Raw genomic sequence first — 23,646 nt, forward strand, 5'->3', positions numbered from 1 at the left:
AGTTGAGCTCTCGAAAAACCCATCAAGAACCTGCAAAAAAAATATTTTTTCGACCCCAAAAATTAGGGTTTCGAAAAAAAAACGGCCCTAGCTGAAAAAAGCTTGAAAAAATTTCAGATTTCTTGATAAAAAATGACAGATTTTTCTTCAAGGATCGATGTGCATGGACAAATGGGGCTAGAGTGTGCTAAACAAACACAAGCAGACCTGAGTTTGGGAATTTCTCTACGCCGAAAACCCTAAGCGGGTTTTAGAGAAATTCAATAAAAAAATTTTTGAAAAAATTTAAACAAATAATTTCACGAAGAAATTATAAATTTTTTCGAAAAAATTTAAGTAATAGCTCTGATACCATGTTACAAGAATCAAGAAGAGTTGGCAGATTAACGGATTTCCGGATGATTCATTGATTAACAGAGGAACAAATGTGTTCCTTATAAAGAATTACAAGGATGTTGTTTCTAAAAGAAACAACGTAGACTGAAGACGGAATTAGAAACAAAACTAGAGACAGGATAGGAAACATTCCTATCTGGACTGAAGAAAAAAGAGACAGGATAGGAAACATTCCTATCTAGACTGAAAGACGGACTATAGACAAGTAGTTGACTATTATAGAAAGTATAAGATATTATCTTAATACATGTCATGACCTTTATGTTAAGCTAATCACCCATCACAATACTAAGGTGGTTCTAAACACTAAACAATAAAGTTGCTATATATTTACATAAATATAAAAATAAACAATTAAATAAACCACCAAATAAAATACTCAAGAATAATATATTATTAAATAAAATAATAAACATTATTATGTGATTTGTATCTCATGTTGGGTCAATCTCTATTTACCTTGGGCCAACATATTTGTGTATTTATGGGGGTCAGTTCTTTAATGGTGGCATGAAAGTTTATGTTTTCAAAATGGATTAAATGAATGCTTTGATCTCTTGGACGAAAACCTCATAAATCATTACCTGGTAGGATGTCACCTCTGCCTGTAGCTTTCTCTTACCATAAGTTTGCTTTCCGCCTATCTGAAAGGATTTGTATTGCAGGACAGATGTTATTACAAGAAGCAAATTAACCATTTTCCACTGCTGAGAACAATTGAAAGTGTGCACCCATCGCATTCAGGAGGATTTCCTTTGCCGTGTGTCATTCAATGCCAGCAAAACAAAGGCAGGTTACATATGGGGCGTGAGGAAAAAGTAAATTGCACAGAGATATAGAAGAAGCAGAATCTACTGGACTGTCAGTGAAGGCGAATATGGCATCAATGGATCCAAGGACAGCATCCTGAGATCCCATTCCTGGTACTCATTGTTACTTTTTCCATTGGTCCCTATTGACTCATGTCCTGGTACACTGCTGTAATCGATACTGCTTTTTGCATTCAATTTTGTATTGAGATTTAATTAGACTGATATCAGACAATCTGAATCCTTTCTGATGTCTTGCGGTTTGTTTTTCACAAATGCCAATAAACATTGACTGAGTTGAAAAAAGAAGATTCTGCTCATAAGGAAGAATGGATTTTTTGTTTGCTGTCTGAGGATTTTGTTCTGGATATTTTAATTTTTGTAATACATTTCTGGCGACATTAAGGATATTTCATATTAGTTTACTAGGACTGACAATTGCAATCACAGTTTGGAGTTTTCACCTGTATTATTAAGGCCTGGCTTTTGGTTACACAGTATCCTTCAACTGAGTGTTACTCATTTGATTTTGTTCTAGACACAAGAAGTCAAATATCAACCTGCTTACTATAGTAACCTAAAATTCTTTACATGATAATCAATCAAAAACAATATTCATACATTTCAATCAAAAGGGATAGTAACTCAGGTTCTGAATATGGATGTCTCATAAAGAAGGCAGGAATATTGTACCCTTAGAACAGGTTAAAATTAAGTCCTCGTTCCTCGTAATTGTCAACGGTGATTTTGTCAAGTCAAGCGAACATGTGTGCAGGGCCTACAACAGGGGTATTTTTCAGTGCATCACACGAGGTCAATAATAAATATGACAAATTTGGACTCGAGCAAAGTTAAAGAGGTGTCAAGGCAGAAAAGTAATCAATCAATAGAAAGCAGCCAGTAGAAACATCTATATACAAAACCAAGTCACTTTCAAATCTTTGCTTAAATCAAAGCTTCAATTTTAGTCAAAGTACTGACTTGTATAAATTAGTAGTAGAAGCTAGACAACACATTTTAGGATAGATATGCATAATCAAAATAAGCATACAAAATTACAAAGACCGATTTTGATGTCATTAAAATATTGGACGTCTTGGTTCGTACTGGGTTACATTTATTGTCAATCTGATGTTTTTGCGCAGCCAAATCAGTCTGATCGTTTGATGCAGCCAAACCAGTCGGATGTATTTATGCAGTCAAGAATTTTTGTCCCACAACTTGAGAGGACAAAACATTATGAAGATGAAGATGACGTACAGATAACATTACCACTCAAGTTCCAGTAATGAGACTGTGAAAAAATGAAGCTATAGCATTGTCATTTTCATCAAGCAAAGCTACGATATAACAGAGCCTAAATTAAAATTAAACTCAAGCTATTCAACTAGGAATACAATCATTTTTCTCTAGAGAACTAATTTACAAGGCTACCATTTTATAAAAAGATAGACCAAATGTTGTTTGGATCAAATAGCCAACCAATATTCACAATAACAATTTAGTTGTATAGAATATTAAGATTAGGATTGGACACAATTAAATCATGATAAAGTAGACATAAAATAAGTAGTAGATACAATGAGTTTAAATATATCCTCAGAATATAGACTATTCACCTGTTATAACAGTAAAAATACTCTCTTAAAGTTCCAACAAAAGATTTAAAATTTTATATATCTTGTTAACTTAATGGAAAGATCCTTGTGATGTGCAAGTTGAAATTTTATTTAACATTTGGTGTAGATAAGATGTAGGCACAAAATTAAACCATGCATTACAGTGTATCGACGGTATTGATAGAAATTAAATCTTTGCATTTGAATATAGAGAATAGTAAACCATGATAAAGTAGACAAAAATATGAAGTTTGAATAGATCATTCACCTGTCACAACATAAATATGCTCTCTTTGGATGGAAAAGCCCTACCAAAAATATATATTTTAATGCATTTTATCTTGTTAATGTTAATTAAAAAGTCCTTATGATGTGCACATTGAAAATTTTATTTAGCAAATACTTCATCCATTTATATGTGCTGATAGAATGTATTTGCAGCAGTTTGAAATTTGATTTAAATGGAATATTTATGCAATTTAAATACAAAAAAAATGTTGAAAATTGATTAGCAAAAAATAAGGTATAACTCAATCCAGACTTTAACTGTAATCTAACACTACAAGGTCAGGTTTGAATTGCATATGGTTAAGGCATGACAATAAAAGAGGGCTTAAAATCTATTCAAATCAGCAGAAATACAGAGTAACGGCATCAAACAGCCCTATCAAGATCCACCAAGTGGCCAAAATTAGGAGACAAACCCAAAGATAAGTGCCTGTATTCCTGTTTTGCATCTGATCAGTAGCACATTTAGCAAGACAATCTGCAACACCATTCCACTCTGTGGGAATGTGAGTAAAAGTAACAGAATCCAAAGAAGCACAAGAATTAAGAATTTGATCAACAACCAGACCTATTTGCTGACAAATATTCTTAGATTGCCGCTGAGTCAACATATGCACCACCACCTGTGAATCTGTCTCACAAATGATCCTTTTCCATCCTAGAACACATGCACGCTCGACAACATACAAATACTAAATAGCAGTTGCCTCCATCAAATTGTTAGTATGATGACCTTTATAAATAGAAAACATAAACTGATCAATTCCCAAACCATATCTACCAACTCCACCAATACCAGCAAGACCCAGGTTTCCCCGACAAAACCCATCTTTGTTGATTTTAAGAACACCCTGCGGAGGTGGCCTCCATCTCCCCACCCTATTAATTTTCTAAAGAGAGTGTCTGCGTCTATTCCACAAGAGCGGGCTCTACTGAGAAGGAATATGAAGACAGTTAAAATAAATAGCATCATTAAGATCTTAGCTTTAGACAAATCACATTTAGCCGAAACTGTTTTTCTCACAAAATGTAGAATCCACCACAGGTGGTGCGCCTCCAACAACAAACCCATCTTGAAATATTCGATGATTCCTCTCCAACCGTATATGGAAAACAAAAAGAAGGGCCAAGAGGCCAATATGCCATATATGGTTTAAGTCATGAATGTTTTGCTTTCAATTTTCATTTGATTCAGGGATGTCAGGGTTGACTGCCTTTTTCAATGAATTTAGTATCTAATGATATATTTCCCTTTTTGACATTGAAGGCACGATACCATGGCACCACCATATATGAAATCAACTTAAGTATGCTTAACCAATAAACACCCTCAACACTAACCCTAGGGCCAACGCAACTCATAAATTGTGAATTGAACAATGTCTGCCAAGGAAGGCAGCAAGACAATGAGAGTCCCTTGGCTAAGTCCATTGAACTAGATCAAACAATTTTGCAAATACATTGCTATGTCTATGATTCTACCAACCAAATATGATAACACATTGAAAACTATGCGAGGTTTGTATTTGGTCCTGTTTGGTTATTGGATGCCTGGATTCATCCATTTCTCTGCCTTGGTCACTACTGAGCCATGACCTCTGGCCCCTTGTATGACACCCATCCTCTATTTGGACACTCTGCCTCACAAAATCAAAGAAAACATAACAGTTGGTTCTTCTCAATAACTATAATTATACTCTACTATTTACAAAATAACATAATAACTAAAGTAATTATTGGATCTCATCATCAGAGACATAATGGAGAACAACAGGGTTTAAGGATGAAAGAAAGAAAGGTTTCCGATATGACAGAGGACTCATAACTTCAATATAATCTACCATCATATCACCCACTGCTAATTTGGAAAAAGAACCATTAAGAGGATCAGGGGTTGAAGAGCTCAATGGTTCCTTCAGGAGCTAAGTATCATTCCAAAACTAGACATTAGCCCTAGTGGCAATGTTCTGCTTGGTGCCTTTATTTAAAAGGGATTTGCGCTTAATTAAATTGTTTTAAAAAGTGAAACCAGGAGGAAGCAAATCAATATTAAGAACTTGGTCTCAATGCTAGATTGGCACTTTCCCTAGATATTTCTGTCACTCATTATGGTCTTTCAGTAGTCTCCACCTGATTTTAGTTAAAGGACCTTTATTTAGTGGTCTCAAGTTTCTCAATCCCAGGTCACTACCTCAGAGTTTTGGGAGGCAAGCCTTATCCCAAGAGATGAGCATAATCATTTGTTTTTCCTCAATGTCAAACCAAACAAAACTTCTTCTGAATTTACTTAACCTTATATGCCACTTTACTTTGGATCTTGATCAGAGACAACTTAGATCGGAAGGCTTTGGAGGTAGCTTCCTAGAAGTTCTTGTTTCTTGGCTGGACTCAGTATGTAGCTTATATGACTAAATTGCTTTGATTCCTGTCCAATGGGAGCTCTGTGAGCCCAAACGTATTTTACCTTTAAAAAGAAGCGCACTGAGATAAACTAATGGTTGACATCCAAGAATTCTTGCAATTTTTTCTCTCTCTAGAGGAGTGTTAAGGAAAGAGAGAATCACTATTTGTTAATGTTAACTCACTAACTTGAAATTCTAGCATAGTTGTTCATAGGACCATGATGAGGCTTCTTCCACATGACAATATCTACAAAGTGTTGGTGAGATGCAAGCCCTTAATATCGCCTTCCCTAAGAATCCCTTTTGTAGATAGAAAACCATACCATGGAAGAGTTGCTATGAAATTCATAAGGCTACAGTTGAGAACTATTTGGCATTTAATAGGAGGTCTAGCTTATCTTTTTCTTTTTGGACCCATAAGAAAGTGCTTTACTCAATTAGTAGCTAAATATTATTTCTAGAGAGTTGACGTATATTAAGAAAGCGAAAAGGTATTTCTAAAGAGTTGACGTATATTAAGAAAGCTAAAAGGAACTTTACTAGGTGGATTGGCCCTGATCATATTGGCTGAACCGGAATTTTGATGGTCCATTGAAAGGGAACCCTTTGATGTTTGGTGATGGAGGAGTTATTAGAGATGGCAAAGGTGGTTTTATGGTTGCTTATGCAGGTTGCATGGTGCAAACCAACCGTGTTGCAGAGCCAAGGTTTCTTTTTTAGGGCATCCAATTGGCTATAAAGCTTGGGGAGTATTATCTTATTATTGGGTGAGATTTTGCCATTATGATTAAATATCTAAAATGTGAGTTCTCTGCCTCCTAGACTATCAAACATATAGTGCAAGATGCTGTGGAGGCCCTTAGAGCTTTTGAGTAAGTGAAGTTCTGTCACCTATAGAAGGTAATAGGGTGCCCAATAGCATTTCTAACATTGCACTTTGTGGAGTGAATCAGTTACCACAAAAATGAATCTTAGATCCCTTTAGATGTCAGTACAAAACAAAATCAAACTCTACTGAATATACTGCTGTAACTCGGTTAACATAGTAACTTGGTTTACACTAACAATCACTGTGACTCGGTTAATACTGAATATATGCACTATTATCGATTTACACTAAATATGCAGATCTTATGATATTAAGTGTGATTAACCTTAATTAACTTAGTTGCAGAAGCATAAAGCAAATAACATGAACACAAGATACACCAAGATTTAACGTGAAAACCCAATTTGAGAAAAATTACCAATTGCAGCTAGTTATTGTTTTGCACTCTTTTGAAGTGAGCCCTGTTAGGAGCCAACCAAGAAGGTTACAAAACACATTGTTAGGTGTGACCCTATTAAATGGTTTAGTTCACCCTGTTAGGAGTGGCCTTGTTAGAGGTCTTTAGACACTTCAATCTAGAAATGCTACCTTGTTAGAGGATTTGGCAAATAACTGTTAAGCTAACTTTGTTAAGAGATTTGATACGCTACTACAATTAGTAGAGAGTAAATGATATGACCTGATTGTTGATGCAAATTGTATTTGCTGATTTCAGATCTCTGTTCTGGCTTGAATACTTGACCTCCTTGATCAGAATGTTCTTTGCAGCTTCGTCAATTCGCTTCTTTGATTTATCTTTTCAATCCCATGCTACTTCTCTTCTTTTTTTCCTCAATTCAATCCTCAACTTGACCTTATATGATTTAGCTTGTCAAGTCGACTTGAATACAATTTCAAATAAATGAAATTCATCCTATGAGTTGGCTAGACTAACCAACAAAATTGATACAAGAAAATCCTTCGATAGCTGACCCAACTCGGTCAACACTAGTACTTAGAAATGATTTTCCTTTAGAATTCCTTTGGTAATTGAGTGAGCTCGGTTAACACTGGTTCCATGCCAACTTTTCTTTAGTTGCTGAGTGAACTCGGTAGACAATGTCTTCCTGCAAACTCCCTTTGGTAGCCGAGTGAGTTCAGTTAACACTCGCTCTGAACTTAATGTTGAGACACTCATCATACATTGCAACTTCCGCTGACTCCCGAGTAGGCTCGACATACATTGATTGCTCGGTATATACTTGACCTTTGTGTAACATCACAGACAACATACAATTAACTGATTGTATCCAACAATCTCCCTCATTGGCATTAATGGCAACACAACATGTCATGATACATAGAAATTTCAGAGCAAAATAGAAGGATAATATCCTTAGTTTCATTCTAATTATCATCCATGAGAACTCCCTCTATTAGTGTGAACTCCCTCTGTCATCAATCTTTGATTGCAATGGCTGCAATATCAAACTCTTCCTCTTTGATATCAACCAAATTCATTCTCCCTCTTCGACATCTCTGATATATAACAACAAACTCTCCATATCAGACAAAATTTCTCTAATGCATGACAGCAAACTTCTCCCTCTTTGACATCTTATTCCAAAGACAACGATCAACGTAGTTTCCATGTACCAAGCTTGATGTACAGATTCATATGCAATCTGGTCTAACAATATTGCATCAACTTGTCTGGTCTTCAACATGTTTGGTTGATGCATCACTAAAATCTGATTAGTGAGCTTCAGATGGGGGAATGACCCCTAGCTTACCTCATAGATACAAAAAAGCATATCCTTAGGGAATGGCTTGGTGAATATGTCTGCAAGCTATTATTTAGTATTCACATATTCCAACCTCACCTCTTTGTCTTGTACCAATTCTCTCAAGAAATGATATTTTATTGCAATATGCTTGGTCTTGTTATGCATCATTGGATTCTTGGATATATTGATTGCACATGTGTTATCAGAGAAGATAACAATTGGGTCCTTGATCTCCTCCTTCATACTTGACAACAGTTGCTTGAACCACACAATGTTGGAACAATTGACTGTTCTAGCAACATATTTTGCTTCTGCTGTTGATTGGGAGATACAGTTTTGCTTCTTGCTTGTCTAGGATACTAGCCTTTTTCCAAGAAAAAGTGCTCCCCCACTAGTGCTCTTCCTATCATCAACACTTCTCGACCAATCTGCATCAGTGAATGCCTTCAAATCAAAGTTTCCTTGTTTCTTATACTACAAGCTATACTTTCCAGTACCTTTCAGATACCTCATGATTCTTTTGATTGCCATCATATGATTTTCTTTAGGATTAGTAGAGAATCTAGCCACCATACCAATTGCTACTGTTATATTCGGTCTTGTGTGAACCACATATTGAAGTTTTCCAATCATTGATATGTATGTAGTCTGGTCTACCTCCTTGGAATCATCATCTTTGGAAAGTTTAAGTCCAGTAGACATAGGTGTTCCAACTAGTCTAAAATACTCCATTCCAAATTCCTTCAGTATCTCCTTGATGTATTTTGATTGAGTAATATAGATACCATCCTTCATCTGTTGAATTTGTAAGCCAACAAAGAATTTGATCTCTCCAAACATTGACATTTCAAATTCCTTGCTTATTTCCATAGAAAAAGATTTGCACAAATCATCATTTCCAATAAATAATGTATTATGCCCAAAGATTTATGCCAACACAATCTTCTTATTTGGTCCTTCTTTGATGTATAAGCTGCTGTTATCATTAGTTCTTTGAAAACCAATCTTTATGAGATAATTATCTAACCTTTTATATACCATGCTCCGGGGGCTTGTTTGAGACCATACAAAGTTTTGTGTAGTCTGCAAACCATGTCCCTTTTGTTAGAATCAATGAAACCTTCTAGTTGCTCTATGTAGACTTCCTCTTCTAAGATTCCATTCAAGAATGCTGATTTCACATCCATCTGATACACTTTGAATCCTTTGTGTGTTGCATATGCAAGGAGTGTTCTAACACCTTCAAGTCTAGCAATAGGAGCAAAAGTTTCTTCATAGTCAATACCTTCTTTTTGAGCATGACCCTTGCAAACTAATCTTGTCTTGTTTCTTGAAACTTCTCCATTCTCATTTCGCTTATTTTGGAATACCCATTTGGTGCCAATTACATTCTTGTCCTTGGGTCTAGGAACAAGAGTCCAAGTTTTATTCCTTTCTATCTGATCAATCTCTTCATTCATTGCCTTTATCCAACTTCCACTCTCTAACGCATCTTTGACAGATCTAGGTTCAAATTCAATAAGCAAACAGGTACCTTTTAATTTGTTCCTTGTCACTGTACCAACTGACTGATCTACAATGATTTGCTCGAGTGCATGATGCCTTCTGACATATCCAGCAAGTCTGGGCTCTTTTATGAATTCACTAGGTTCACCATGAACTTTTGAATCATGCACAAGTCCCACTGTCTATGACTTGGGTCCATCAGATGACTTGGTTTGCATTGGCTGAAACTCGGGTCCTTCAGACTGTGACTCAAGTTGCATTGGTTGCAACTCGGGTTAAACTAAGGATTTTGGGGACTCGGTCGGTGAAGTTTGCCGATTGCCACTTGCTTGAACTTCAGGGACACTATCAGACTGATAGTAAACAAAGTTTCTGTAGTCTTCAGATTCTTTCCTGCTTTGTTTTTCAGACTCTTTTGCAAACTCATCAATTTTTACATGTGCACTCACTAGAACTTTGTGAGTAGATAGATTCAACCATTTGTATGCTTTACTCTTATTGGAATATATCCCAAGAATATGCCTTCATCACTTTTATTATCAAATTTTCCTTTTCTTGACTCCTTTAGAATATAACATTTACTGCCAAATACTTTGAAGTAACACACATTAGGTTTATAGAGATACCATAATTTAAAAAGTGTTTGATTTGAATCCTTCACCAACTGAACTTGGTTCAAGGTATGAACTGCAGTGCTGATTGCTTCCTTTCAATATTTGATAGCAACATGCTTTTCTATCATCAGGGTCCTTGCACAATCGATGATTGATCTATTCCTTCTCTCAACAATGCCATTCTGCTGAGGTGTACCAGGTGCAGATACCTGTCTTTTAATTCCTCTCATTGCAGAATTCACCTCCTCTATCTGATCTTAACCATTTCAGTTTCTTTCCAGTTTCCTTCTCAACTCTAGCTAGATACTATTTGAACTTTTGAAAAACTTATGATTTATTATTCTTTAAATACATAACTGTCATCATCTTAGAATAATCATTAACAAACAAAATAAAGTACTTATCTCCAATATAGCTTTGTATTCCAATAGGTCCACAAAGGTCTGCATGAACCAGCTCCAATACTTCTTTAGAGTGATAGTTTTTGCTTTTAAAACTTGTCTTTCCCATCTTTCCAATTTGACAGTTCTTGCATATGCCCATGTCAAGTTTCTTCAGGCTTGGAATGCCTCTAACCCTTTTGTTCTTGCTTATGTTTACCAAGTTATCAAAGTTCACATGACACAACCTCTTATTCCATAGCCAACTTTCTTCTACTTGAGCTATGAAACATGAATTTTCATTTAGATCTAGGTAGAATAGATTACCTTTAGTTTGCTTGCTGGTCCCAACTAGATTTCTTTTCCCATCCAATAGATTGGCCTTTCCATTCTTGAATTCTACCTTGAATCCAATGTTATTCAATTGTGCCACACTAAGCATATTATGCTTTAGTTTTTCAACCCAATAAGCATTATCACATCTAAGATCATTGGTTAGTGCAATACAACCTTTACCTTTTACATAACATGGTTCATCATTGCCAAATCTAACACTTCCACCATCATAGAGTACCAAGTTCTCAAATTTTGATTTGTCACCAGTCATATGGTAAGAACAACCACTATTAATAATTCATGTATCATTTTTACTAACATGTGAGATAAGGGCCATCTTATCATTCTCATCATCTGATTCATCTTTAACAATAGTGTATACCATTTCGTCTTCTTCACTACTATCAAAATATTTAGCAATATAGCAAGATTTCTTACCTTGTCCTTGTAGCTTTTGAAATCCTTCTTGCCTTTGTACTTGTTATGCATTTTTTCTTCGTTGCTCTCTCTGTTTGGACACCTTGCAACAATGTGACCAACTTCTTCACAAGAAAAGCAGATCAAAAGAATTTTGCCCTTGTACTTTCCTTTGCCTTTGGGAAATCTTCTTGCAAGTAATGCTTCAATGACTTCAAGAGCATCATTAGAACCATCTTCATCTTCACCATCAGACTTCTTGCTTCTAGACTTTGCAACTTTCTTCTTGAGTGATAGCTTTGCTTGGAATGTAGACTCAAGGTTACTGGAGTTAGGAACATAATTATCAAAATTATCTAACTTAAATGTAGTCAACTTTCCCACCAATGCATCCAAGGTTATATCTCTTAGGATCACATCTCATTTCTTGAATAGTAGACACTCTGATTGCATAGATTGGAAGAAGGGCTCTAAGTACCTTGCTTACCATTGTTACATCATCAATTTTCCCACCTGAGGATTTGATTGCACACACACTGGCTTTGATTCATTCACTGTACTGTGCAATGTTCTCATCCCCTCTCATCTTCATCTGATCAATTTGACCTCTGAGACTTTCTGCCTTAGCTCTCCTCACATTATCATCACCTCCATAGATAGCTTTCAGTTTGATCCACATCTCATAAGTAGTACCACAATCTTTTACCTCATCAAATTCAACATGGTTAAGAGTGGATGCAATATCAATCATCATAATGTTATGAGTCTTCTTTTCTGTAATTTCTTAAACAGTCATAGTTCTAGTAGGTGCAACATACTTGGTGTCTAGGTACTTTATGCCCTGATGGAGCCTAAATATTTTGCAAAATTTATAGTCTCCATTTAAGAAACAATATTAGAGAGTCATGATGGAAATATAAGCATTGATGTCAAATCAAAAGATGAAGAATTCAAGTACATGCAATGGGATATGGTTGTGTGCAATTATGCTGCATATAATGAAATACATTTAAAGCAACCATGTAATAGCTGGAAAGTGAGGCAAATGTTGACCTCACTTAAAGAAGAAGCACGCATTAATATAAATTGTAAACATTAGTATGTGCAGCAAATTGTTTATAGAAGGAATTGATACCAATCTTACAATGCAAAGTTAGTAAGTGTTCAATCAGTAATGAAGATATTGTGATTATAGAACAAGTACTACCCAGCCAAAATATGGAATACAAATGAATAAGCAATTATTGTGTCATAGACTCCATTAACAATCAAACGGTTTGGACATGTGATGCATACAGAATGGGCTGATGGGTTAAAAGATAACTGTAAGGCAGCAGCCTTCATGAAAGCTTAAGCCATAGATATGTATGCTTGTGAGATGCAGTAAAAAAGAAGCCCAACAAGATGTTTTATTTCACATGATTTTTGGGTCAATTTGTGGAAACCAGTAAACCTATGCCTTTTTAGGCTGGAATCTGAAATTAAGGAGATATCATGAATATGTATGCAGCAGAACCATGGCAGAATCTCTGGATTTCTCAGTACAACAAAAATTATCAACAAGATAGCGGAAGAGGGTGTTTGCAAGAGGCAAATAAAATAAATTGGTATCCACCAAAAAGACCATTCAATTTGAGTGGGATCTCTATTGTATTAGCCAATGATGCAGAGTTGGTGTCGATAAAAGGGATTGTCAAGAGATGTTGAAGACTAATTTTAATATATTAATATCTTCAATCCAAATTGAATTGGTGCCGTTGGTTGGAAAAATAGTGCTGTTAAGATATAGTTTCAAATTGCTCGATATGATTAAGGCTACGCACATTAGAACAATATCAAACGATAGTTGGCCTCCAATCAGGTTGAAATTTGGGTTGTTTAAATGCATATATCTCATCAGAGAGTTCAAACAAGGAATGAATATGAAAGAAGTGTCAAGCATCAAGCATTATTGATTATCGATGGTCATCGCTATAGAAGGAATTTGAATCATTCAATATTACTCGTTTATTTAACTTTTACTTGATAGTCAATATCTTATTATGTTTTGTATTTGTTGTAGGTTCGTGGAATATGCGTTAGGAATCACCATTGCATTTTGATAGGTTGGATAATCTTAGAGGAAACACATGAAAGGATGATGCCTTAACAACACCTACGGTGAAACAAATGGAATCTCTACAATGCAATGACTATGCCCCATATGTTGAAGTTGTGCCATTCATGTATTTTCCGCACTCGTGAGTTAAAAAATATACATTTGGAAGGATATTTCCACCTGATGAGGCTATATGAGAATGTGCAATGGAAACTATATGCACTGTCGGTTGTATTTTGGCAAAATTAAATTATATTAAGTATTTTACATAGGTTAGTTATTTGTATAAAAGGGTGCGATGGTTAATAATGCCCCTTCATCCTTTATAAATAAGGGATGTAAAAGACACAACAAACAATTCATATTCATATTTTAAAATTTTACATATCTTATGCACACTTTGATATATTATATTTTTTCATTGGTAAAGGAATGAGCGATTGAACAAAGCTCGTGGATTTGAAGTATTGGGTAAATTTTATGCGGTTAGGAGAAATTTGCAGTGGATGGATCATTCGCAAGGAGTCTCTCTATGTGCAATTTTTATTTTCGGCACAATCTGTAAGCGTGTCTATTTTTATTTGCATTAGAGTTTAAAATACTATTAAGTTGTGTCCTTTATAAATAGTTTTATTAATTTCTATAAACATTTTAATATTCAAATAAGTGTACCAGGTCATTATTGCATTTTAAACTTGATAAAACATAGATATTATGAAATATTTAATTGTTTCCCTATTTATGTCTAATTTGTCTCCATATCACAAGAGTTAAAGTGCATCCTAGATTAGTTTATAATTGCTTTTATATAATTGATCTGGTGCATCTGAATTGTTGAAATTGTTTATAGTTTAAGTACATTGAACTTTATAAAGTTGTACGTTTCAACTTATAATATTGACTCTGATTGCCTATTTAATTAAGCATTGGTCTTTATATTACTCTTGATTCGTAATCCATATGTTGGCAACTATTTCATTTCTTTCTATTGAGGAATTAATATATTCATTTGTTATGTTCATTCTTTATTTAAAACATTATCACATTTATTTATTAATTCATAATTTTCAAGTTTAAAGTTTCTCTATAATTCTTTCCATTTGGAAAACTTTCAATACATTCGCATTCTAATCAATCTATTATAAGTGTCTTGGATCTAAGTGTTTTGTTCAGGATCAGGTACACCCGCCTTGGTTTTGCAGAACCAAAAATGTAGGGGATTTGGATCGCATTGATCAATCCTGTCAAGTTGGCTTTAACTAGTTGGATATCTTAGCATCAAGTAGGCGAGGCTTGTAGGATTTCAATCTGCGGTTTTGGGAACCAATAGGCCCGAGTCTGCAATGGTTGCCAAATGTGATCTCATGAGTTCTTGCCATGCCTTGAAGTTATCTCTGTTCAACTTAGGGATCTCCCTTTTGTAAGACATCTTGATCTTTAGCTTAGGTCCTTGAAACTTTCTCTGCAAGCACCAAAAGCTCTGATACCAATTGTTGGAAATGTAAGAGGAGTAACTGAGAGGGGAGGGGTGAATCAGTTATCACAAAAACAAATCTTAGATCCCTTTATATGTTAGTACAAAATAAAATCAAACTCTGCTAAATATACTGCTGTAACACAGTTAACATTGAAACACTCGATTAACATAGTATCTCGGTTTACACTAACAATCACTATCATTCGGTAAACACTCGGTTAATATTGAATATATGCACTATTATTGATTGACACTGAATATGCAGATCTTATGATATTAAGTGTGATTAACCTTCATTAACTTAGTTGTAGAAGCATAAAGCAAATACCATGAATACAAGATACACCAAGATTTAACGTGGAACCCAATTTGGAAAAAACCACCAATTGCAGCTAGTTACTATTTTTCACTCTTTTGAAGTGAGCCCTGTTAGGAGCCAACCCTGTTAAAGGTTACAAAACACCCTATTAGGTGCGACTTTATTAAAGGAGTTAGTTCACCTTGTTAGGAGTGGCTTTGTTAGAGGTCTTTAGACACTTCAATTTAAAAATGCCACCTTGTTAGAGGATTTGACAAATAGCTGTTATGCTAACTTTGTTAAGAGATTTGATACATTGTTACAAATATTAGAGTAGTAATGATATGACCTGATTGCTGATGCAAATTGTATATGCTGATTTCAGATCTCTGTTCTAGCTTGAATACTTGATCCTCCTTGATCAGAATGTTCTTTCCAGCTCAGTCAATTTGCTTCCTTGATTTATTTTTTCAATCCCATGCTACTTCTCTTCTTTTCCTCAATTCAGTCCTCAACTTGACCTTATATTTATATGATTTACCTTGTCAAGTCAGCTTGAATACAATTTCAAATAAATGAAATTCATCCCATGAGTCGGCTAGAACTAACCAACAAAACTGATATAGGAAAATCCTTCGTTAGCCAACCCAACTCGGTCAACACTAACTCATAAACGATTTTCCTTCAGACTTCCTTTGGTAATTGAGTGAGCTCGGTTAACACTGGTTCCATGCCAATTTTTCTTTGGTTGTCGAGTGAACTCGGTAGACACTATCTTCTTGCAAACTCCCTTTGGTAGTTGAGTGAGTTCAGTTAACACTCGCGTTGGACTTAAAGCTGAGATGCTTGTTATACATTGCAACTTCCTTTGACTCTCGAGTGAGCTTAGCATACACTGATTGCTCGGTATATACTTAACATTTGTGTAACATTAAAGACAACATACAATTAACTGATTGTATCCAATAGGTAATAGGGTGGCCAATAACATTTCTAATGTTGCACTTTGTGGATCAAGGTGGAAAAACAGTTTAAGATGGACTTTCACTTTGCTGGTTTATTGATGTTAAAAATGTTGTTGATAGTTCTTGTGGGTTCTATTGGTTATCAAAAACGTTGATTAGAAACCTACAAACCTTGCCTGCTCGATGTTGGGATATCTAATCGGTTTTGGCCAACTTGATAGGATCAATCAATTCAATTTAAATCCTTCGTGCTTTTGGTTTTGCAACACCAAGGCTTGTACACCGATCCTAGACAACAAAATTTGGATCCAAGATGTTTTATAGCGAATAGATATAATGCAAAGACAACTTCCTTAAGTGGCAAGACTTTAAGAAAAGCTTTTGGATTGCAAATAGTGAATATTATTCTTCAAAATTTGATTACTTTAATAGAGTTTAGAATTGTTGAAAGAAAAATTTAAAATGAATTACTAAAACAAATAAGTATCAAACTCTTCAAAGAAAAAGATTAGAAAATTGCCAGCATATAGATTGAGAAATATGAACGGTTTAATGAGCAATGCCAAATTTTAAATGGGCAATAGAGTCAAAAGTATATGTTCTCACATACAATTTTATGATATATTATATCTAGAAACAATTTAGTTATCACAATGCGTCAAATTATTTCTTTTTATGCTTATTTAAACCAGTCTATAATGTTTTAACCCTTGCATGGACAAAATAGATACAAATAAAGAAAACAATAATATTTCACTGTATTTGTATTTATCTAGTTTAAATAGCAATGAACAATTGGATCTACTTATCGTGATAATGAATTGTTAATAAGTAAAAAATAAAATGATCACAAAAGACGAACTATATAATATTTAACTCTAGAACAAATGAAATTCTTACTAATTATACTACAGAAAAGGTCATGTTGAAGACACCCAAATATTGATGCTCCACTCAACACAATGTCTTACTGTATTTTGAAATGTATGTCCAATAATCTCAATATCCAGGAGCTTAGTTCAACTTCTTTCCTTTCCAAAGGAGAAATTCAATAATATATGCTTTAGGAATGTCAAGAGCCTTTTCGAAAATATTTGTGAATGGTAGTCTGTTTGATCTTTCATATCACACATTTATAAAGAGCCAGAGGATGTCGGTTGCTTTATCAAACATTGCAACCTTTCATAAATAAAACTAACCAATACTAAATATTTAATATGGTTTAAACACAGTTTGGTTGTATTATAATATAACTGACGGCATACTTGTAATTTCTTTCTCTCACGCATATATGCCCAGGCCTCCGCTTCATATTGGTTGTTATTTCTTTGCACAACATTACAAAAATTTAAACACTTAATGAATCTTCAGACCTCTGGAAGCTTTGGAATCTATAGGCGTCTAAATCCTTGTCCTGTGGGCCTTCAAATATCCTCACGAAGCTATTCAAATCTGCAATTGTAGAGATTACTCGCTTCATGCCAAGTGCTTCCGCTCCTTCATACACCTACAGCAAAAAGGAATATGTTAAATATCGACCAATAAATATTAAAACTTCAGTGCAGATGCAGGATACGAGGGCTAGAGATTTTTTTGATTATCCAACGTCAACATTGAGGGTAGCAAATATCTGCCTGTTAATGACTCCTTCAATATATATGATACTTCAAAGTTCAACCTGTAATATTACTTTGTGACAATAATTCCTGTATGCAAAAACTAAAAACACGTTATGGTATTCTTGCAATTCAAAACTATATGCCTCTATTATTCCCTGCCGTCATCATACAGTCAGCCTTTAACAAACAAATAAACTTGTCTCACAATCACCACATTCTGGATCTGCCTGGACTTCTTCAACCGGGATTGTTGCTATATAAAATTATCGTGGATACCAAATCATTGGTTCTATCATATATTTTCTTCAGTAAAATACCCTGCTACTGCATTATCTGCATCGTGACTCCTGAAGTTTTGAAATTCATCATGCTTTCTCTATATAGATTCAGAATATAACTCTGAACTGTACCATTCTTGTTCTGTCTCAATTTTCTTGAATATGAAACAATCCACTGTTTGCCCATACAACTTTATTGATGGTTTTCAGAGAAGTAATTTTCGAATCTCTTACTTACTGCACATTTTCTGAAGCCTTCATTGGTGTGATATAAATAACCCTCACATCTGGTCTAAAATTTGAACAATGAAGCATCATCAATTTTGTAGATAATGCCCTTTTACTTTGAGTTGGTGCTCACATTCCTGAAGAAAAAATATTATAAAAGATTTTTGCCTTAAGCCCATTGTCTGAAATTCCCCATGTATAATAATGTAGAGAACAAACCTCGAATATAAGTACTGTGAATATAAGCTTCAGATTTTACCATAAAGTGATAGATGCGAACTCCTTCCTAATTCTTACCCAAGATCAGTCAGTGCTGAATAACTTCTTGTAAAATCTGGAGTTACTATTGTAGTTCAATTTGTGAAACATTTCATGTGATTGATTTGGTATTGGCAGTTACATGGATCTGAGAGAAGCTTTCCAAACACTTCCTAATCATCCTTCCAAAAAGAGTGTACAACTGAGAGCTTCTGTTTTATCAATCTGATCTGGATGAAGCATATTTAAACATATAACCCTGCATAATAGATCCTTGATGCTTTATCCTAATCTCAACAAAATAACTAATAACAGGATCTAGCTTTTATATTGGCATCCCACTTAGTGACAATACTATCAAAATTTCAATCATTATCTCACAAATGGAGACCTAAACTTTTAGGCTCCATCAGGTTCTTTTTTACCACTGGCTGACAAGTGGGATGATGAGGTCATTTGGTCCTTTATTACTTTTAGTAAGCTATTATTATTATTAGCTTTATATGTCATCAATGCTCATATTCCTGAAAGAACCAGCTTTAAGAAGCATAGGCATTTGAATTGTCATATGATATATCATCATTACATGTGTACAAGCTCAATATTTCACATGAGTTGGTTTAGTGTTTGTAGTAGCAGTGTTCAAGTCTCTAGATCTCTTAAGGGCGATTTCAAGAAGATAGAGAGTTTTCAGCAGCTTTGGACCAGCACTAGCAGTATGGGTGGTGAGAGGATCTGAAGTGAACTATTCTCCTGCGAAGGGACAAGGAAAAGGTCCATATGGAAGGGAGTGTAGACTTATTTCATGGATAGAATTAATGGCTTTGACCTAGTAGTTCTTGCCAGATACATGGAAGACTAAGGGAAGTCAATGTCAGATATTTGTTTCAAGGTGTCAAAGGAAAGCATCAATGAGGCTATTGGGCTGTAAATCGAAGGAGGTGTGAAGGCAAACAAGGCAGGAAAAAATAAGAATAAAGAAGATATTAAGGCCTTCTTCAGAGTTGGTGAGAAGGAAGTTAGATGCCAAGTGGGTTATCTAAGAGATTCTTTGCCCAGGCTTTGGGATGAGACGAGCATCCAATTAATGTAACATTGGAAGGCAGGTGCAAGTGCGTTTTCTCTTATCATTTCTCTATGCTAACCACCTGAGACTCAGAAATCTGGCAAGTTTTCCCATTTACCTGCTCACGTTGTTGGAATTTTTGGAGGCGAATGTGTGTTTAACTAGGTGGAAATTTTGTTCCGTTATTATCTATATGTTTTACCAGTTCTGAAGGCCAAAGTGGTCCTACAACCTTCTATGAAGGTGTTGGTTATGGAAATTGCCTGTCCTGAAATCATTCCTACAGGCCCTCTCATGGTACATTCTGCTTCTTCCCCAAATTGGTTGTCAATTGGGTTCCATGTGTAGGGCCAGTAAAGACCAGAGTTGTTGAGTCTTAAGGAAAATAGGAATAAGGAGAGGTACAAGGGGTATAAACCCCAAGGGAGCTCTAAGTTGGCAAAAGGGAAGATTAAAGGTGGTAAAGGAAAGATGATAATAGTGTCCAATAATTCCTCGGGGGAGGAGATAGCAGAGATAAGAAAGTGTAAGTCCTTTAGAAAGGACAAAGCTTTGAAGCCCTACAAAGAAGCCTATCATACTTTGGATGACAACGAGGCAAGACTCGTGTAGAAAATGCAGGGGGGAATTCCTTCAAGGATTTAAAAGCAAACTGGAATGCCTTGGAGAAATTATTCAGCTTTCAATGCATTATTTTAAGATGGTCTGAGGATTGAGGAGAGATTGAGAGTTTGTATGAGTCAGCTGTGTAAAACAGGTTGATGAGAAACAATCTCAATTTGAGGTGTGTCGAATTTCAGTGAGGACAATTGGAAGGGATGTTTGTGATATTAAAAAGAAAATGATAAGAGCCTCAACTCAAACACAAGTAAGATAGAAAGGAATCATGAACACCTAATGGTCTCTTTGAACAGTGTTATCCAATGTAGCTGGACAGCCATTTAGAACTTTGGTGCCAGCATAACTATGCTTAAGGAAATATGCAGAAAAGGAAAATCATAATTCTTGAAGCACACCCAAGTGAAAGAACAATAGTCTAATGAGGCAGTAGGAGAGCAGTCATGGATTTGGACAGTGAGGTGCTGGAGGATCATTTGGAATTCTAGGTGAGTAGTGGATTTTGGTGGACCTCTAAGATCATTCCTCTTCTCAACCGTAGGTCTGGTGGCCTATGCCGTTCTTGCACCGTTTGCCTGTTGTTTCCTTGTTTTCCTGCTATTGGACTGTAGCTCTGTTCTTCTTTTTGGGAACTCCTATTTTTCTCTTACTTATGTAATCCTTTAATGTCTATATTTTGATCATTGTAAAAGAGATTGGGTTTTTGAGAAACCCTCTTTTACCTGCTATTTCTTAATAATAATTTATCATCATCACCCAAGCATGCATCATTAGTAGGATTCATTCGAACTTAACCATCATCCAAAACAAAAATCAATTAGTGCATCTGAGTTTTAGTCACCATTACTGACCTTAAGCAACATCAATAAGTGGTTTTATTGGGTATTACATGCGGGGACACTTGATGGTCTCTGTTATATTATTTGTATTGACTTCCTCAAAAAGAGAGGAATATTTGTAAGATGCATCATTTTAAACTGTCCAAACTATTTGTTATTAAATGGTCAGAATTAGTTACATCACAAATTTGAATTTTTCTGATAGTCTTTTTAAATTCGAGTGTAGTTCTTGTCCTGCCAGGAACAAATTACATATACGTTAGGATTATGAAAGTCGTGCAACCCAGATTGTAGTCAGTTGTAACTAACTTCACTATTTTGCACGCTGTAGTAAAGCTAATTTAGGGAATTGATTATGCTTGCAGGGACTGAGAGAAGAGCAGAAACATCACGAGTTTTTTCATAGCCTTATGTATGAAAAAGTTGAAGGATGTAGCATCTGGGGAGACTCAGCAACTAGATCATCTTCACAAAGCGTTTCAGAACTTTTTATGGGAATAATATCAACACCATCAATGGTAGCACCAGGAGTCCGAAGGATCACTCATCTACCAACAATTGTTTATAGGCCTATAGGGCCATCTGATTTGGAAGTTCTCAAGGAAATTCATCAGGCACTATTTCCAATAAGGTGAGAATACACTGCCTTAGTTAAGAGTGTCAGGGTTATATCTTTCAGTGATCTGTTTATCAATGAAATCAGCATGTGCACATAATATAAACATATGAAATGATAATATTCGAGGGATTTTAATGTCAGGTATGAATCAGAGTTTTTTCTAAATGTGGTTAATGGTCGAGGAATTGTATCATGGGCAGCAGTTGACACTAGTAGGCCTGATGCTCATGGAGATGAACTTATTGGCTTCGTCACTGCACGAGTTGTGGTAGCATCAGAAAGCGAGGTGCAATTTTTCTGATCTACATCTGCATTGGTGCTTGTTACTTGTGTCTCATACGCTTTCTTTCCTTGACTCAGCATTATTGATTTATTTTCAATTCTCTATTCGCAATGATGAAATTGGAAATTTCAATTATGAATTTCTCACGTTAGCTTTACCTGCGTATGCAGGCAGAAGATATGTTGGGCTATGATATGGTTAAGACAGATCGAACACTTGTGTATATACTAACTCTTGGTGTCATAAAACCTTATAGAAATCTTGGAATAGGCAAGTTTTGAGGTCTTGTGAGGTTTTGAGGCTTTGAAATATATATGTTCCGTATAATTTTCATTATTTTATTGCAAATCATCTGACTTTCCTATCGTCAATATGGATGTTGTTTTTCTAGCTTCTGCGCTGTTATGGGAGGTTATTGAATACGCATCAAGCATTCCAAGTTGTCGAGCACTTTATTTGCATGTCATCTCCTACAATCAGTCTGCTATTCTTTTTTACAAGAAGAACTCCTTTCAGTGTTTGCGGAAGCTGCAAAATTTTTATTATATCAATGGATGCCATTATGATGCATACTTGTACGTGTATTATGTAAATGGTGGACGAGCTCCTTGTTCAGCACTGTAAGTACTTGTGCTTTATTGATTGAGATTAATTTTGAATATTTTTAAGTGGATTTATGCTTTTGATGCTTATTTGTGCCATCGGTTTCTCGCTCAATGTATGCTGGTGTTTTACAGTGATTTATTAGCAGCAGTTGGCGCTTACATAAAGAAGTTTTGTCAGTCTCTTCTAGCAAAAATTTGGAGGAATGAAGAAAAAGGCACAAAATATCCCAAATGTAAAGAAGTCGGTGGATTATTAAGCTCAAGTCGCAGGCTTCATGTATGTGACAATAGTGGATGTCAATGTGTCTAAGCCGCATGTATAATGGAGTCAAGATGGAATGTTTAATATATTCTTCCGCGTGTTCGTGAAAGTAGTCTCATTCCATTAGACTGGAAATTGTAAGCAGCGTCTAGTGTCTTACTTCAGGCAATTGCTGTGGGGTGAGCATTGTGCTTCGTGTACATGCACCGTTATTAAGGACACTAGTCTGTGGTCCGGGAATTTACAGTGCCATCATTTTATTATAATAATAATTATTTATAGGCTTTGCATTTTTTGTTGGTATTTGTGGGCAGGGTCTGTGGGGCAACTTATATGCACCTTTTTTGAGTGTATTTCATTTGTATATTAAAGACTTAAGACTATTTAACACCAGATGGTGCATATAAGTTGCACCACCGTATTGTGCATAGGTTAATAATTAGTATAAACATTTGTGGTCATTATAGAGGCGATTTCAGTACAATATTAATTTATCCCTCTTTATTGGGTTAGCTTGTTTGGGGACTTGAAGAGGTTGTTTTTGTCAAGTGCATGAATCAACTTCTTGAGAATGAGTCATAATTCAGGTAATACATGCCAACTAAATAAATAAAATATATAAAACATTAAATAAAGCTGATAGAAAAGTTGGAAATAATATATTTAAAATGAAATAAATTTTAATGGTGATAATTAGACAAATTTTATAGATAGAAAAATTATGTTGAGAATATAAAAAATGGATTTATAAGAAAGGGTGTTGGATTTTGA

At 35.2% G+C, this 23,646-nt stretch overlaps 1 protein-coding gene across 5 annotated transcripts in view; it reads left to right on the forward strand.

Annotated features, from left to right (window-relative positions):
• Positions 1-23,387, forward strand: part of LOC149556942 (histone acetyltransferase MCC1-like) — a 46,623-nt gene extending 23,236 nt beyond the window's left edge. For 2 of the 5 annotated variants that reach the window (XM_089831576.1, XM_089831581.1), the window contains exons 2-6: positions 21,472-21,737; positions 21,867-22,011; positions 22,179-22,278; positions 22,400-22,628; positions 22,746-23,387. In XM_089831576.1, coding sequence (XP_089687702.1) covers positions 21,472-21,737; positions 21,867-22,011; positions 22,179-22,278; positions 22,400-22,628; positions 22,746-22,923 — 918 coding nt within the window. In that variant the 3' untranslated portion in view covers positions 22,924-23,387. Of the gene's footprint in view, positions 1-1,066; positions 1,320-13,890; positions 14,022-21,471; positions 21,738-21,866; positions 22,012-22,178; positions 22,279-22,399; positions 22,629-22,745 lie in introns of those variants that run through there. The other 3 variants (XM_089831577.1, XM_089831578.1, XM_089831580.1) reach the window with 3 other exon arrangements.
• Positions 23,388-23,646: the final 259 nt, after the last annotated feature.

This window comes from Cupressus sempervirens, chromosome 5 (genome assembly GCF_028749045.1).
Source record: "Cupressus sempervirens isolate cs-2001-9-10 chromosome 5, ASM2874904v1, whole genome shotgun sequence".
Lineage (NCBI taxonomy): Eukaryota > Viridiplantae > Streptophyta > Pinopsida > Cupressales > Cupressaceae > Cupressus > Cupressus sempervirens.